Raw genomic sequence first — 17,725 nt, forward strand, 5'->3', positions numbered from 1 at the left:
GGCAGTGGCAGGGGCCCCCCAGCAAAGGCAGAGTTTCACAGTACCTGAGCAAGGCGAACAGAGCAGTTCCAGTGATTGTACCAGGTTCAGACAAAAGCCCAGATCAGCAGACAAGTCCATAGCAATGAGGCAGGTCTGGGGTCAAGCTGGGAAGTCAAGGTAGTAGGCTACGGTATACAGTTCAACAGGGTACATGGCAGGAACTGAGCATGAGAGCCTCAGCTTAGAGACAGCTCCAAGAACAGGAGCTATTATACCAACAGCTTTTATCATAGCGTGGGTCTTGAGTGCCGCCAGATAAAGTCCTGCAAGGGGAGAAGTGTGCTCCGGGCCATGGTGAAATAATCCCAAAACTCCCATTGTCTCATCTCTTCAAGCTTTTACTGATTTGCCTCCAGATCCCAGTGAGCTGAAATGTGCTGAATGCTTGGAAGGAAGCCGAAATAATTCAGAAGAAAGGAATACATTGGAATTAAATCTGTAGAACACATACTACCAAAATAATAGGAAAACATGCAGAGTAATATCAGAGTCAGGCTAGCTGAAACAGAGATTTATTCTTTGTTTCAGAGAACTGCAGAATACTACTGTGTGTTAAATACAGTGTGCTATGACCAGTATGTCCATCAGAGGCTTTTAAGATGCGTTATTAATATGATGCCACACATTCACTGGCCAGATGGGACAAAAAGTATTCAGTATCCAAACAGGGATCTCAATGCTGTTAGACCACTGAGGCATCTGTATCTCACTGCAGCCCCTGTGTAGCATGAAGTCCCTTGCAGAAAAGATCCTTCATCGTTCCGAGTTTATCCTTCAATTCTGTTTCCGTTTCAGAGCTCCCATGACAAGGACGTCATCCTGAATATCCTCGGTGTTCTCACTGACCTGCTCTCTCTGGGTAAGGAAGCCAGGCTCTGGAGCAAAGCCTGCTGGCCCACTGCGGGCAGGGGATCCTAGTGCAGGGCAGGGTGATCACAGCTGCATACACCCAGCCAAGTATTTGCAAGCTGGACAAACAGGAATTGTAGCTATAGCTCTCCAGTCTGTACTGCTGTGTTTTGGAAGACTGGGCATTTTATTTGGTTAAAAAAAAAGACAAAATGTCTCAATTTTTTTGATAAAAAGTACCCACGAGTTTGAAGGTATTTCATAATTCCTGGCAGCGGACCACTGGAAACATTCATAAAGGTCACTGAGAGCGAGCGAGCTGTGAGACAGGGACAGAAACCTGACTTCCTCAGTCATGGTGACTCTCTCCGATGGAGAGAGAGACTTCAACATCTCCCCAGAAGGCATCTTCACCTCATGGTAACAGGGAAGGCATGCTGCTGCACATGTCTGAGCCATGTGAAAAAATAAATGATTTGGCAAAAGAACAGACAGTGAATTAAGTTTCTTTTCCCTCCTGCTCCACCTCAAAAATGTCATTTGTTAAACAATTTTCAAGCAGACCAAGTTGCTAGGCTGCAGGGGCCTGCATCTGCAAGTGCTGGCAGCCTCCTGCATCCCCCACTGCTCCGAGCCCCACCAGAGATGTCCTCTGTCCAGCTGAGCCTCTCTTTTGAAGCTGTGCAGCATCGTTCTGCAGTTAGATGGAAGAATTCGCTACACGGATGAGAGAAGGTACTGTGTCCCCCCTGGGAACTCCCGGGGCTCGACGCACCTCTTCCACGACGTACGGAGACCCGAGCAATTCGCAGCCGGCCCGAGCAGCCCGTGGATCGTTATTTGTTGACACAGTGGGGCTCACAGCATTAGCATGCGGTTTCTTTGGAGACCTAGATTTGTTTGAAAGCTGCCTCCAAAGCTTCCCTAGGATTCCTCTTCATTCGGCACAAGCCCGTTGGAACTTTATCCCTCTGCTTATTTAATGTTCAATAACTAAGAAAAGATCACTGAGCTTTCGTCTCCTTTGAAATCCGTTGGCGCCTCTGCTTATTCTTCCCTGCCGCGCTTCAAGGCGCAACGAAAAGCTCCAGCTGGACGTGGGCTCATGCGGAAAGAGGCAGCAGAGCGCGTGGTTTTGTAGCCCAGCCTGGACCGCGTCCTCGACGCGGGGACGCCCGGGAGCCACAGTGAGCGCTGCGAGCGCCCTTAGGCTTGAGGCGAGGCGGCGGAGCAGCCGCGAGGGGCGGCCGCCGCGCAGGTGGGCGCCGCTCGGGTTTGCGACGGCGGTGCCCCGCGGCAGCCCGGCGCTCAGCGGTGCCTCTCCTCTCGCCCCCCCTCTCCCCATCGTTTCTCCTCAGGCACCGACCGGAGGATCCACTACTTGATCAGCAAAGGGGGCAGCGAGGCCCTGCTGCAGGCCCTGGCCGCCGCCGCCGCCCGCGCCGACCCGCCCGACGATGCCACGCTGCGCCCGCTGCTTCGCCTGCTGGCCACGGTGGGCCGCAGAGGTACCGCCCGGCGGCGCCGCCTCGGGGCCAGGGCTGGGGGAGCGGGCGGCGCCCGGAATAAATAACGGGCTCAGGACAGGGGGGATCCCCTGGGGCGGCATGGCGGGCGGGTGGGCAGCGCCCCGGCCGGCCGAGGCCGCGCCGCGGGGTGGTGCGGCGGTGCGAGGCCCCGTGGCCCCTTTCGGCGGCTGCCCGCCCCCCTCAGCGCGCTTCGGGGCCGCGGTCTGGCCGTGCCGTGGGGCCGCGGCTTGGCCGGGTGTTACCTGCTCCCCGTCTTGCTTTGGCCTTGTGGCTCGAAGCCTTCCCGCTCCTCAGATGGGAACGTTAATTCTTAACCGAAGCTAAATCTTTAAAATCTGATTTTGTGTATGATTTTTGTGCCAGGTAAATGGCATATATTCTTGGCACCTTAATGTGTCCTGAGAATAATATTGATCTAATTCACTGGAATGTTTAATGCTTTTGTTATGAGAGCCTGATACGTATAAGAGCTGGTGTAAATATGTTTATCAGCCCTGCTGCAAAGACCTGTTTGCTTTTATTTTATTTATATTTATTTATTTATTTATTTATTTCAGATAGGAAGTTTGGGCTAAAAGTACAGAGATTGGAAGCAACGGATGTAATACTGAGCTTGGCGAGAAAAAACCTTGGCCACCACCTGAACCTCACTCACTGCCTCTGGGTGCTGCGGGTTTGTGCTTCCAGTGGTGAGTGCCTGAAATTTCCTCCTTTCCTCAAGGTAACAACTACCAGAGCTCTTTTATAGTCATTTTAGTGCAAGGAAACATCATTCCTGTTTAATGGTTAGTGTCTTTATGCACTATTAATGTACAGAGTTGGGCACAAAAACCCTAGGCTGGCCCTAGATACTGCTGCTCCTGAAGGGACATTTCATTGGAAAGCTGTGCAGTATATCCCATCTGTAAACTAAAAATACAAATGCTACAGTGAAAAATATCTATGGTAATGATCTCTTATTCTAGAATATATGCAGTCATTTCCTTTGCTCTGAGACATAAGTATCTTAGGTCTGCATGCAGTTCCTATCATCGCAATAGCCAAGCGTCTCACAATTGCTGATTATATTGATTCTTACAGGAGCTCCACAAGGGAGAGAAATACAGGTGGAGAATCAGAGGCAGAGAAAAATCATTGATTCATTCAAGGTCCCTCAGGATGTACCTATCAGAGCTGAGAACTTATTACCTGGTTATCCCACCCACCCCCCATGTCTTCTCCCTGCTCTTTCTAAATGGCTATGCCCCTCTATTAAATGACTCAAGCAATGGGATTTCCAGTATTCTCTCAGGGGAACTTTGCACATTCATGCAGGATTTCCCCATTACTGAGTTTGTCAGCACAAACTTCCTTCTGCTAACTGTAGGTATTCCCTCTCCCTCCCTGCTTCCCTCACCCAGCAGATAGCTTCTGACAGCCATCCTGTCTGCAGCCTGCTATGCATGCTAAGATTTATCGTTCCTGGCTTTCAGCCCTGCAGGTTCCTCCTATTTGTATAGGAGCTGGTTTCAGACTATGGGCTTTCTCAGACAAGCAGCCAAGCCTCAACATTCAGCCCCCATGCCTGTGATAAGCAGCATTTGAAAGGCTGAGTGCAACTGAAAGTGTAGCTGAGCCCAGAAGCTGCAAGCTGCAACCTTTATTCAGGTTGCACAGCTGTGTAACAAACCTGTGCTGCCTCCCACTGAAATAATACTGTGACTATCTACACTTTTCCCCTGCTCTCCTTCATTGCAGCTGCATCCCATTTCAACTGCAGATTTTGCAGAGATTTTAGGATGCCACACTGCAATCTTGCTTCCTTTCTGTTAATGTCAGCCCCCTTACCCTACTTCAGAACCTATCTGCTGCTCCTTTGCTGTAGCAGTTGTTACTCTCTTTGTACCTTGGACCCAGCTGTGCTTTCCCCCTTCCTAGAGTAATTCTAGCTTGGTGAGTTTGTGGCCCATCTGCGAAGAGGCAGGGAAGGCAGAGCGAAGGTTTGTGTAGATGAGGAACAGAACTAGGAGAACATGCTCCTAACCTGAAAAATTAGTTTTATGGAGTGGATCTAGAAACATGTAAAGCTCTGAGAGTGCTTAGATGTAAAAGCAGAAAAGATCACTCCTTGCTACAATCTCAGTACACCTGTTCTTTGCCCTGTGTTGCTCCCTTCACAATCTCTGCCGCCAGTCCTGTGTGGCAGCCCACATCCTGCTCTGGGGCAAGGTGAGTTCAAGCAGCTTTGTACACTGCCATCTCTCTAATGAATTAGCAGCTAGTGTGAAAGTAGTTGGCAAGCCTTCCAAAGCTTTCCATCATAGGACAACTTGGCAGGGATACAGAAGACATTGCAGGAGATGATGGGCTCTCTAGCAGCTCTCATGCCCAGTGGGAGATACCTAGAAAACAGCTAAAAACCCAGCAGCGGGCAGACAGCTAGATCTCCCTCTGGCTGCTGTTGATTACTGATCTTTTCACTCCATTCAGTAACATTTAATATTTTAGGGCTGTATTCTCCCCTTCTTTAGATAGAAGACCTGTCTTGTAGTAGGGAGGCCTGGCTAAACAGCTAGTTTCTGCATTGGACATTTTTAGAACTAGTTGCAAAATCTATCTGTAGAAGCTCTCAATATGTTAGCAAGTGAATATAAAATTGGCCTAGCTGGAGTTTAGCTGCATTCAGAAACATCCCTCCCCAAACTCACTTCCATAGGCACTGAATAATAGCACAGAAAGAAAACAGCCTTCCTTGTCCCTGTGAAATAAGCCATCCTCATGGAACTGCCTCTGGAAAATGTAGGATGAATTTCAGCCTTGTCATTTTGCTGGGAGATGACCTTATTTAACTATGATTTGTCCTCTACAGAGTACAATATCTATAGGAAAAGCAACTTCGGGGAATTTAGGGAAGGAGGGCAGGATACTGTAATATCTGTTTTGAGTATGGCCTTGGCTTAGGGTTGTCCACGGACAGCTCTGAGCTTCAGGGTCCACATCTGTGAAAGGATCTATGAAGTCTAGTTGGGAGCCCAGAGAAAGCTGCTTGTAGCCCCAGGGACAGCTATTTCCTTGTCTGCTTTACTCAAAATGCAGCATTCCACACTGCTTGCTTCAAATCTGACTGCTTTTCTTTCTTTGGCTTAGTAACTGCAGGAACTGCACTTGGCATCAATGGAGCCATGGAGCTGCTTTTTGAAGTCATCACTCCCTACAGCAAGAGGCATGTCAGGACAGTCAGGTAGGCAGTAGCCCCCAAAGGATCTCATCTTTTCAGACCAGCAAGAAACAAAATTTTGGCAAAGAAAGAAGGCAAATCAGAAATTGATTCACTTTAAATCTGCAGGGTTTTTTAACAAGCAGAAGTAGTTCCCTGAAATACATGCTGGTGCTGTGACTCATCATGTGATTGATTATGATGGCCATTTGGACAGTACCTAATAGAGAGATGAGAGTTTGACTGCAAGGTATTGTCCTTCCTTTTCCAATCCAAATGAGATTTTAAGAAGTGCCTCCCAGGAACGTACTAATGGGTCCTGCCTACCCCTTAGCAAGAACCTCCTGCTGCTACTGGTTGCAGGAGGAGGTACAATGGGATCATGACAGAGTTCTCTTTCTTCCCTTGTAGAGAGTTGTGACTAGGTCATTATGATACTTTTGAAGCATGACAGTTCTTGCTAATATTAATCTGGGTCTATTTCTAAGCACCTTCCAAATATTTAAAGTACCTTTTTTTTCCTGAAGAGAACAAGTCTATTTTATATCTTCAACTTAAAGCTGAATGTTAGCCTTCAAGTTGTCCTTTCTGTCCCTGTCCCCACTTGCCTTTCAAGGCAAGCTTTCTAACATGGAAAACAAATGGAAGAACTCACAGAAGGACAAAACACACATGTGACTGGCTTAAAGAGTGGCAAGACATTACTGCTATGACCTGTGACCATTCAGCCACATTGGATTAAGCAATGTAGAACCTGCCAGTTCCCTTCCTCAGACATGTACTTCCTTGCAGTACACATAGTGCATATTTGTTTATGCACATTTCAGCAAGGATATGGCAGCTTACAGTAAGGCTCTGCTTCTGCCTGGACTGAACGTGGATGAGGACGTGGTTATAGGTTGGGTATGGTGTGTATGTGAGAGGTTGATGGACAGACATGGCACAAAAGTCTTATTTCCTACTTAGCTATGATTGAGATGTTGACTTGTGACTCCGGATGAGTGCACTGGTAAACTATGCCCTCTTCTTACTGTCAAAGGCAAACAAGCAGTTCTTTCAACATGACCAGTTACACAATACGTTGTATGAGAAGGAATTTGAATAACTTTCCATTAGCCATGAGCGATGAACTTTTACCTCAACACATACTGCTGTCATTTGCTAAATGCAGAATTCTTGTAGAGCTTCTGCCTGTATGTCTGACTTTATTTTTTAAAAAATGAGCTGTTTGCCTTGCTAATAAGATACAGAGTGGGCCCAGTAAATGCACAATTTCCTGCAGCTGCCTTGTTAGTGGAAGCCAACTCGCTTTTGCCTACATTTTTGGATTGCTAGTATAGCACTAAGTAAATGCAACAATTTCACAGCTTCAATTTTCCTTTAACCGAAGTACCTGTGATTCCTCTGTGGTCTGTCCAAAAATACGAGATCAGGATGTTTCTTGCAGAGAGCTTTGATTTCACTCAACTCTAAGAATATTATCCCTATATTTCTGGGGTATCTGAGCACACTCCAAGATTCCTCTCAAGCATCATGTTAATCTTTAAGACTTGTGGAGCCTTGAGAGCTGCTTTATATGAAGTAGGTGTACCCAAGATGAATTAGTTTCAGAGCCCTGGCCTTGACTTGTTGGGCAACCGAAAGTGATTAAGTGATTGATGCCTCTATGCCTATGCTTAACTAAGCAAGCAAATTCCACTCCCTTTCCTGGTCACCCTCCTACTGAAGTATTTGGCTGTGATTAGAATAATATTAGTTCTACTTGTGTGATTGTCTCATGGGTCAGGATGTGGGTGTAACAGGTCTGGGGCCTATATTGGGTCTCTGTTAAGGAATGGATCTGGCTGCATGAAGGCTTTTTTTAATGAGGCTTTTGTGCATAGCTTCTTTTTCCATTCCCTGCTTCCTCTATGAGAAGTTGAGAGCTTGGTATCTGCCACATATTTCTAACCTGGCTTTTTGCTGAGATTCATTTGGAGGTGCAGGTGGTTCTGCTGAGGTTTGTCATGATACAGTCTGTAAAGCTGACTAGAATACTCACTTAGCAGAAGGGAAAGAAATATCCTTCAGAGAAACACACTGATTTCAGCGATTCTAGATTGTCAGCTTGCAATATTTGGATTTTTATCCTTTTATCCGATGTGTTAGAATTGTTTTGCACTCTTCTGTGGATATTTAGTGTGTGTGTGTGTGTGGAAAATACAAACTCAAAACTTCCCTCAGTAAATCTCCAGAGTGGCTAAAAAGCTTAGATTAATTTCCACTGGGGGAAGAAAGTCTCTTAAGTGTTAATTAGTGTCTACTTGAGCTCCCTCATTGCTAGTTCAGTTTCCTAATTCCTGTTTTCTCCCCGGATTGTTTGGGCTACTCTTGTAATGTATTTGCAGGCAAGCAAATGCATGGAAGTGCATCAGAAGAGATCAAATACTTACTGGGAGCTAGCTTAAAGAAAAGGTGATTTGTTTCCCACCTACACCTGACTTAACCAGCAAGAACTACAGATCAGCTGAAGGCTGGTAGCCTGTCAGCTGACTTGCATAGCTGACTCTCAAAGCTGCTTGTTTCATTTAATAATGAGGAGCAGCTGAGAAAGCCAGTGGCTCAGTGGAGATGGTCTGTTTTATGCTAGAAGCACTACTGTGGACTTTAGCACAAACATGTTCTGGTTTAAAAAGCACTTGCAACCTATTTAAAGGCACTATTTTCTTATTATTCAGTGGGAACTATGTTTGCAGTATGTTTAGAAGCGCTGCTCTCTTTTCCACACAGGAAAAATGTCCTCAAGAGGCATCACTGACAGGAATTTAGAGCCTGAGACTAGAAGTCCAGAATGGAGGATGGGTTACAGATCTTCTTTCTCCTCATTAACAAATGCCTGGGATAATCATGGTCTGAAAATCCTAGGCATTTTTACAGTTCATTAGAAAATGGAGGTGGGGACATGTGAAAAATGTCCTTCTATTTTTTGATCAGCTCTAGTTAAAATTTTGTAGGGTGACTGGAGAAGGGAGCTTATATATGGGTTTTCTGAGATGAGGAAGAAAATAAAGGGTGCATATGCTTTGCCTAGTCCAGTATGTGCTCTGCTCATCCAACAGAGAGGCTGCATAACCCTTCTCAAAGGCACTGTGGCCATGCAGAGATCTGGAGTGGGTTATTCAGGTGTAATTAGTTGGCCACAGAAGAATATACTACTCTTTTTGGCTACAAATATGGAACCTGAAGAGAATGCTAGCCTCTAACCTGCCTATGGATGAAATCTCTCTTGCAGTGCCTTCCCAGCAAACCCCTGCTCATCCCTTTATTTGCCCTTGATAACTTCTCTCTACTTTATAGCTATGTGCCACCATGATTTGCCTTGCTGCTAAGAAGGAACAGTCTGCAACTGTGAGTACTGAGATTACCCTTGTTCTTTCATCGCTTGCCAGGAATGCAGCATTGAAAATGCAGCACTTCTCTTGCGGATACACCCGCATTCTCCTGTCCTAGGCCCCAGCAGGACCAAGGTCACTTTAAGAATCTGCCCTGGAGAGTGCACTATCAGAGCTATTTACTGAGCCAGCTAAGATGTAGAAACAAGATACATAGTTCTACTTATTTTTCCCCAGTGGCAAAACTCTGGGTTATTTAGAAACTGTCTCCCATATTCTGATTGACCTTATCTGGGTGCATGCCAAGTAGTTCTGATTCTCCTGAGACTGTGACTCAGGAACTTTACTGGTCTTCATTAGGCATTTGAGGTCTTCAGGTCATTGGTGCCGTAGCTGTGTGAATCTCTCCAGGAATATCCATAGCTGAAGAAAATGCCGTATGAAAAAAGGTAAAACTCTTGAGTTAAGCACTGTGAAATTCAAGTGAGGTAGAGACCTTCTGTAGACTGTTCTATATGGAGCTATGTCACTGTGAAAGTTCTTCAGTACATTTTATAGGGACAGTTTAAAATAAAGCCAGCTGATGTTCTATTTTTCTCAGTTTCATTCCTGTAAATAGCAGAGATATCTGTTGCAAGGGTATGTGGGGGACATTCAGATCTTCTGTCTACCAACATCCCCTGTAATGCTGCATCCCTGATGCCTCACACAGTTCAGTGACCCCCTGCTCTTTCACATTCCACCTTACTTATTCCCTGTATGCTCAATGTCTTCTATCCTCTCCAACTTTCCAGTGTCCCTTTCGCCACTCTTGCTCATCTTCTCTACTGGTTCTGAGAGACATTTGGATGTGTTGTGGATAGATGGATCAAGTTTGGCAATGGCAGATGTGTGCTCTCTGGCCAAGCAGGAGCTGGGTCTCTTCTGTATGGCTCCGTCTTGTGAATAGCTCAATTCTGTGAATATTCACAAAACTTGGCATTCCACACACGACTGTTTCAGTAAAATTTGACTACTAAATTAAGTGTGTTGGAAGGGTGCCAAACTAATTCAGTAGAAAATGTGACATGCAGAAAGTATTTGCTCATGTTCATTGTCTACTTCTGATATTTGATCAAATTCTTCTGATGTATGGTGCTTATTGGAAGGTCCTACCTCCTCAGACACTTCCAGTGGATCTTTTCTTTCACTGAAGGGAGTAATTCCTCTCCTTTAACCCTAATGTTCCATCTGAGGTAGTTATTTGGACTCCCTATGTACTAGGGGGAGAGGGGGGAAGGGAAGATTCTTTTCATCTGTATAAAATGTTTACTTCAGGAACAGATGAATTGTGACTTGGAAGTAAGTGTTTATTTCTCTCTGCTGACTGGAGGATGATCTAAGGTGGATGGCTTGGAAGTAGCATAATGGGCATTTAAGGTTGGGGTCAGGTGAATGGCTTCTGAGAGATTTGGAGAATGCAGTCCTCTCCAACAGGTGTCAGAGTTCAAAACCCAAGGGGAAATGAAAAAACCACCAGATCTGTTTGATGTTTGTGTGGGAGTATGGAGAAGTGACTCATGAACCTGAAACATGCAGGAATGGAAACACTCTTACTATGGTCAGGAAGCGATTTCTGTTTCGCATACTTTTGTCAGAAAGTGAGCAGAGGGGAATATTTTCACTGGAGTTCTGAAAACAGCTCATACTATTGAAGAGACATGTCAGGGTGAATGGGAGAGAACGTCTAAAACTAAAAGCCTGAATCTGATGGGTCTGTATTTAGCCAGACAGTCTTTCAGACCAACCAAGGCTAATGCAAAGACTCTGAAAAATGCTCAAGATGCAAGTTAAGCGTCTGCCCATGGCCTCAAAATGGGATTTGAATATTTGCAGTATGTTACTTTTTTGGAGCGACTGTTTTATTTGCACACAGCTGTGATTCTTCTTTTCTTAGAACTAGTACTTTAAAGCAAGATAAAATACAAGTGTTGAGCACATTAATAAGGTTGAAAAGTGACCAGTACTACATTAATAAATGTTTGTAAAAGTGATCTGCCTTGACCTTAGTAACAAGAGAAGAAATCAGAATGGCAGTGGGCTGACAAAAAGAAGAAACATAGGGTCTTCAAGTTTAGCAGAGAAATTCTAGAATGAAAATTGGAAGCAGACTTGAATATTAGAATTACGTTTCTATTAAGAGTGATGGAGAGGTGCATGAAAGAGATCCCATTGCAAATGAGTCCTAGACCCAATGCAGGTAGTTAGAACTTCCTCAGCTGTAGTCCTGGATGATCTTTAGCTACTTGACTTCTGACTACAGTTGCTGCAATTTCATCTTGTCCAAAGGTTTCAGCTGTGCTCTGCTTGAACAGAGGTTGGAATAACCTATTTGGCTGTTGTCTGCCAATATTTTGAGAATGAGAAAGAAACTAAGCACATCTCAGCAACCTGAAACAGTAGCTGCTGTCATTACTCCTTTTGGAGGGATAGTCCATGTATAGCTTTATGTCTTTGTTTATTTGGCAACAGTTTCTGATAGGAGATCAAAAGCAAATCATCCTTAATTTCTCATTAGCCACTGTTTTGCTATTAATTGTGTTGAGCTGTTTGGGTATTTAATTGGAGAGTAAACCATAATTTGGTTGGAATGTGGTCAGAATTAATCGATGCTTAGTATCTGCTTCTTCTAAAATTGCTATTTGGTTCATTTGATCCCTGTTGAAAACTCACCATTTCTTTTGAGCTATGTCACAACTGAATGACGTTTCCCATCTGGGCTTGATCTACGTGGGATTTAGCCTAGAAATTCTTGCTAAATAAAATAGATAAATGGTGTTCTGAATGATGTGATGCCAGCAACAGGGGGAAAAAGAAAGGTTGCCTTTAACTCTGCCTTTGTATCAAGTGGCTTTTCAACTTGATTAATACATTTGATAACATGGAGCAGAGATGAGTACATCACTGGGATAAGTAAATAAACCCTGGTGTTTGAGTTAATGCAATGAGCCGTTATAATAGAAGAAATGAGCTATGAGCCAAAGGTGCTCAGTTTTATGTGGTTTCTCTTCTCTGTTTGCTTTTCTATGGACTACGTGGTTCCTCTCCAAGAATGACCTGTTCTGATATTGAATAATAAGTTATAAAATCTCATTTCAGACTGATGGTATCTCAGCACAGCTTTGCAGAGTAAATAGAGTTGCACTGCAGAATTATACTTTACTGACATTATACCACTAATAGAAGAACAGAGAAATTGAAAAGTTAAGAGATAGAAGCAAGGGAGAAAGAGGCATGCTTTCAGATGAGATTTGAAAATAGATGGAGGCCTGATGAGGCAGAGAGAAATACCATAAAAGGAGGTGATTCCAGATGGCAGGACAAACATCTTGCATACAGAAACCGTGATGCCATCTCTTGGTAACCTCTGGTATGACAAGACTAAGCATAGATACGTCTCTCTGGGGCATAAAAAAAAACGTATTATAGAAAGGAGAAATCTGCTTCTGTTTAACTTGACATGTCATTGATGAGGAAAAACTGGTTTATAAAGGAGCTCATTTAATGACTTATTTCAAAGGAGATGCAATCTTTTATAGGTCTAGTTTATGTTCTATTTCAGATAGAAATGGTAGACTTTGAAAAAGAAGCAATGGTTTCAAGTCAAGTTTCTCTGCTTGCCCATTAGGTCATCTCCTTTGAGCTGGTGGGTTATATTTGGAAAGATGATATGAGGGCAAGTTGTTTCTGTTCTTGACTTTTCACACCCAGTGGCTATGAAAGATGCAATTTATGTCTGACCACACATGATGTCTTTGGGTATGTCTATACTGAAGGCAGCTGCATGCTTGTTGAGTGGGAAGGTCTGTTTGGTTTTAATTTGCCTCACTCTGATGATAACAAATGTTAAAACTTGCAGCAGCGCCTCCAGTGTGGGCTATCCAAGCTTATTAGGACATATTATCCATTCTGGGAGTATTATTCATGTTGTTATATCTGTCTCGCTGTTGGTCTTTGAACTAGTTAGATTAAAGCTAGCACTTGGTTGTGCCACTGCATTGCAGTTATTGTCTCTTAGAAGTTCCCTTTGAGGCATGTCTTCCACCTAGCTGGGGAACCACTGCTAGTCCCGTCGAAATGAGATACAGAATTTGATTTCATGTAACATCTTCTATATCAGTTGCATCCCAGAGTGCTGCCTTGAGTTAAATGAATTGTCAGTCACCAACAATCCCTTGTAGTTGAGTACGACAGTGCCATAGAGGAATGGGTGAAGACTGCTGTGTGTTGTTTGTGCTAAGCATGTTTTATTCTTCTTTATTCCTTCTGTGGTGTAAATAACAAAATACAAGACCAGAGGCAGAAGGATTAGGGAGCATTTTGCAATCTAGGAAGAAATGATGAATTTTTGGCATAAAATTTATAGTTTATTGGTGAGATGAGAAGGGCTAGGCAAGCTGTTCCAGGTGTGCAGGTTTAGAAAGAAGGTTCCATCAGCAGCGGTGATAAGACCGTAAGAGTAAAGAAGGTAGAGAGTTTAACAGTAGAAGGCAAAAGATGACCCATGTCTAAACATGCTGGTCTGAGACTTGGAAGGCCTTACCTGAGACATGCTGTAGTACTTGGGTGAAATCACCTGAAATCAAAGTTTTCATAGTCTTTAGTGTAGGTACTAATCTTATACCTTTCTTAAAAAACAAAACAAATAACTTCTATGCTTCCCTGCCTTCCAAGGGTAGTGAGGGTTAAGTTCAGTCATGGTTGAAGCATTTGGTGAGCACAGATGGAGACGGGAAACTGAGCAAGGGGGTGGAGACATGAAGCAAGCAGAAGCAAATTTGTGAAAGGTTTTATGCTTGAACAAGATGGGGGTTGAAGTGGATTATGGAGCAAAGGTGGAGCTGGCAGGGTGAAGAGAGGGTTGAGCAATGTGGTTTACAAGGTCATGTAACATTTTTGAGGTGGACAATAGTGCCAAAGCTTTCAGAAAGCATCGATCTGCAGCCTTGCATCGATCAACCAGACAGTCTTGGGGGACTGGGACTGGACAGAGGGAATTTCTAAGCAAAGTCTGTCTGAATCTTCTTATGGAGGTGATAAGCAGACACTCACCCTGCCTGTTTGCCTTTCTTCGTCCTTCCATGTGAAGGAGACAAAGGAAGAATCGCTCCTTGCAAGTAATGAGTTGCGTAAAGATGTGAATCTCTGATAGAGGTCAAAATGCATGGAGATATAGCTGAGGGCACTCTCTTGTGGGTCAGTGTTTTGGAGAGCCTAGGAATTGCCTTTATCTTGCCTTTTGCCTGATTTATTAGAGTTTTGGATTCTCCTGTCACTTAGAAGTCTGTCACACCTATGAAGGGGTAAAGTGAAGCTGTGAAAGACCTCCCTGCCCTTCTTAAAAGCTTTCACTCCAAAGGTAGACAGAGGGATTAAAGGGGAACAACAATGAAAGGAAGCCTCAGTACACAGTAGAGCTTCTACAGCAAAGGTTTTCCACAATGCTGGCCTCAAGTAGGTGCTTCCCATACCTGAAAGACAGCCTTAAGAATTTCCTGTGGTTCTATGTTTTGTTTTGTTTTTTTTAAGTGCAGCAGTGCTAGCAATGCTGGTAGATTAAGTATAAGCCAGCTCTAGAACCATCAATGGTTTTAAAGCACCACAGTGATTAAACCGGCCCTGAGCAGTTACATGACATGGTGTCAAAGAACTTAGCAACAGGCTTTCTACGCTAGGATTCCCTGTACTGATAGCACTGTTGGAGCTGGACCAGCATTGGCAGCAATGGGTAGCTGGTTTTAGCAATACAGAGGAGCAGGCACTACGCCTGACTCATTTCCAGGGAGCAGGAGGGAGGTAGTTCCAGTGTCTTCACAGTCCCTTTCAGGCTCTTTTGGATGGTTGATTTGACAACACTAATTTTAAGAAGGGACAGCTTAAATGCAGGAGCATTTGCCAAGTGTAGGTGAAATGAGATGCATTAGGGAAGGATGGCTTTGCAAGAGGAGCGCTACAGATACAGCACAGGTCTCTGGCTCACTAACCCCAGCAGGGCTCTTCTCAGTCACTTTATCTGCAGGGCAACGCTTGGAATGGCAGCAACGGGAACAAAATCTGTAAATAAACTCAGAGTTGAGCTGCCCTGGGATGTGTTCATAGACAGGGCTTGGTATGTGAAGAGGAGAACCTGAAAACTTGAGAAAGTGGCTTATGAGGAGGAACAGGGCTGCTGACTCCTAACATGGCTGCAGCAGCAGTGTTAGGAGTAGAAATTCACCCTGAAGTGTAAATTTTGTGAAGGTCATGGCTCTGAGACTGAGTTTTACAGTCAGCCTGCAGCAATAGCCACACTCTTGCAGAAGATAAGGAGAGAAGCATCTTGTATCTTTGGCACAGTTACTGCATGTTCTGCTTTCTTCTCCTGTGTTAAATGGAATGTAGTTTGGGCTTTTGCAGGCCATAGGACATGCATTGCAATGGCATGAGAGATTTCACTGTCTGCGCAAAAAAGCTTCTTTTTCTTTTGGGTTGTTTTAAATCTTTCTTACTTGTTTGTGGTTGATCCAGGTTTCACTGCCGTCTAGATTTTTCTGCATAGAAAAACAGGAACAGGCAAGAACATGCAAGAAGCATCCTGATAATGCTCGTAATTTCTACTGTACTCTTAAATTATTTATCTCTATTGGTTTGCTGTTATATTTACAGCTCAAATTCCATGAGCCTTGGCTTTGATGTGGTGTGTTTTCAAATCCCAAACAGTTTGTCTTGATTGTATCGGATGGGAGCTTTCCAAGGAGAGGGGAAAAAATAAACTAACTCTTTCAACTTAGGCTTCTGCGAATTACTACTTCAAAAAGCCCCTGCAGAAATGCCAGTGTGACGTTGCTGATTTCCAAGAGCAAATGCCAGGAGAATTTGACCCAGTACTTGCTGCATTTTGGCTTATTAATGGTATTTTTTTTCCTAAATCCCCTAATTAAATACTGTGAAGAACAGACACCAGTACTAAAATGTGACCAGATTATTGCTTAATAAGGAGTTGTTACTTTGTAATGGAAAAAAAAATTTAGTCTGTGGCTGGCTAGGTCAATCACAGCAGCCAGATGCTGGCTTTAACCAGTCTTGCAAGCTACGTGACACAGTAGTGACAGGTGTCACACTTAGGCTTGTATATACTGCCTACTCCAGAGTCTCTGCACCTGTGGGTATGAGGGTGAACCCTGAGGCTCTGTTAACTCCTACTACAATCTCTTGGGGCTTAGGTAAGAGCAATATGTAAAAACTACTGAACTCTGTACATAAAGAGGGAAACACCATTTTCCTTGTTAGGAAGCACATGGAGATCGGCAAAAGGAGTGTGTTGCATACAAGTAAGATCAATTAGCATCTATATATTCTTTTCTATTTGTTCCCTCTTGCAAATGTGGAGGTGACACTGTGCTGTCACTGCTCCAGCTGATGTATAAGCAGTTACTCACATTCATATTACACGCAGACTGTGTAAATGGACACTCATGAACAGGCAGAACTGGGTAGGGCTGTAGGCTTACTTTATATGACATGATTGCCAGCTTATAACCACCCAAATTCCACTTTGTGATGTAGTGCAGGGAGCATGAGTCTGGTAGATATGTTGCATGATACAGTTTCTTGCTCTGGTATATTTAAAGAGTTTGCAAGCTAGCTCTCTTCCTCAGAGTTAAGCTTGTCCTTTGGCTGGACTTTATGAATGAGCTTCATCTGAACAAGACCAGATGGGAAAGGGAAAACTAATAAACTGATGGATCTATTTATAGTGCCTTGTAATATGGAAACAATACCATTAGATTAAAAAGAACAAAGTTTTTCTTATCCTATGTTCAATATCATTCTTTTTCCTTCTTTTATTTTGAGGTATCCAGCTTAAGCTTAAAGAAAGGGCTATCAAACAAGTCAGCCTTCTTTGCTAGAGCAAGGAAGACAGTGCTTTCTTAGCCCTGCAGCTTCATATTTCTTTTTTTCTCTTTTTTCTTTTTTTTTTTTTTTTTTTTTTTTTGGTCTGTTGAATTTTTTTGAGGTTTTTAAAATTAGGTTTTTTTGAAAGACTCCTTTGAAAAAATTAACACCTCAAAGTCCTAAATAGTGAAAATGTTGGGGATGAATGAAATGAAAACTCAGATTTCCTATCCATTGTGGAAGCCTAGTTACATGCAGTAAAGGATGCTGTTTCAAATGCTACTGCTTTACAGCTCAAGAACACCTTTTACTCCAAAGGACTCTTTAAAGGTGGTGTGTCCAGAGATTACTACTGTCTTAGAGATGGTTGTGCTAACCAGTAGTCAGGGAGAACTGCTGTTCTTGGCCTTGATTAGTTTGAAACCAACCTTTCAAATAGCTCTGGGCAGTGACAGGTTAGGTATCTCACTACTTGCACTACTGGCACCACATGGTACACTTGGACATCCCACTGTCAGCAATTGATCATGTCTATAAAATAAAGATCTTGCAGTTTGTCTGCAGGCAATATTGTACAAGTGCAGGCTGTGTGTCTGGCTTTGTGAATAAGGCCCTACATACCCCCAAACCCCACCTGCTCTTTTATAGCTGACTAACAGAGACTCCCCAACAGCCAAACACCTACAATTCAATTCATCCTCTTTGTGAAGACAAGAAGGTTACTTTACCCTGCTGAGATTTGAACCTGTGGTTTCCAGGTAGGTCATGAAGCCATGCCCTTTGACAGTCAGTCATGCAGTAAGGAAGTTTCATCCGGTACATGG

The 17,725-nt window shown here is 43.8% G+C and overlaps 1 protein-coding gene across 1 annotated transcript in view; it reads left to right on the forward strand.

Moving 5' to 3' along the window:
• Positions 1–17,725, forward strand: part of AGBL1 (AGBL carboxypeptidase 1) — a 290,148-nt gene that overhangs the window by 19,609 nt on the left and 252,814 nt on the right. Inside the window, exons 3-6 of the mRNA XM_062584021.1 lie at positions 838–901; positions 2,250–2,399; positions 2,978–3,109; positions 5,547–5,640. Coding sequence (XP_062440005.1) covers positions 838–901; positions 2,250–2,399; positions 2,978–3,109; positions 5,547–5,640 — 440 coding nt within the window. The remainder of the gene's footprint in view (positions 1–837; positions 902–2,249; positions 2,400–2,977; positions 3,110–5,546; positions 5,641–17,725) is intronic.

Source organism: Rhea pennata, chromosome 10 (assembly GCF_028389875.1).
Source record: "Rhea pennata isolate bPtePen1 chromosome 10, bPtePen1.pri, whole genome shotgun sequence".
NCBI classification, from domain to species: Eukaryota; Metazoa; Chordata; class Aves; order Rheiformes; family Rheidae; genus Rhea; species Rhea pennata.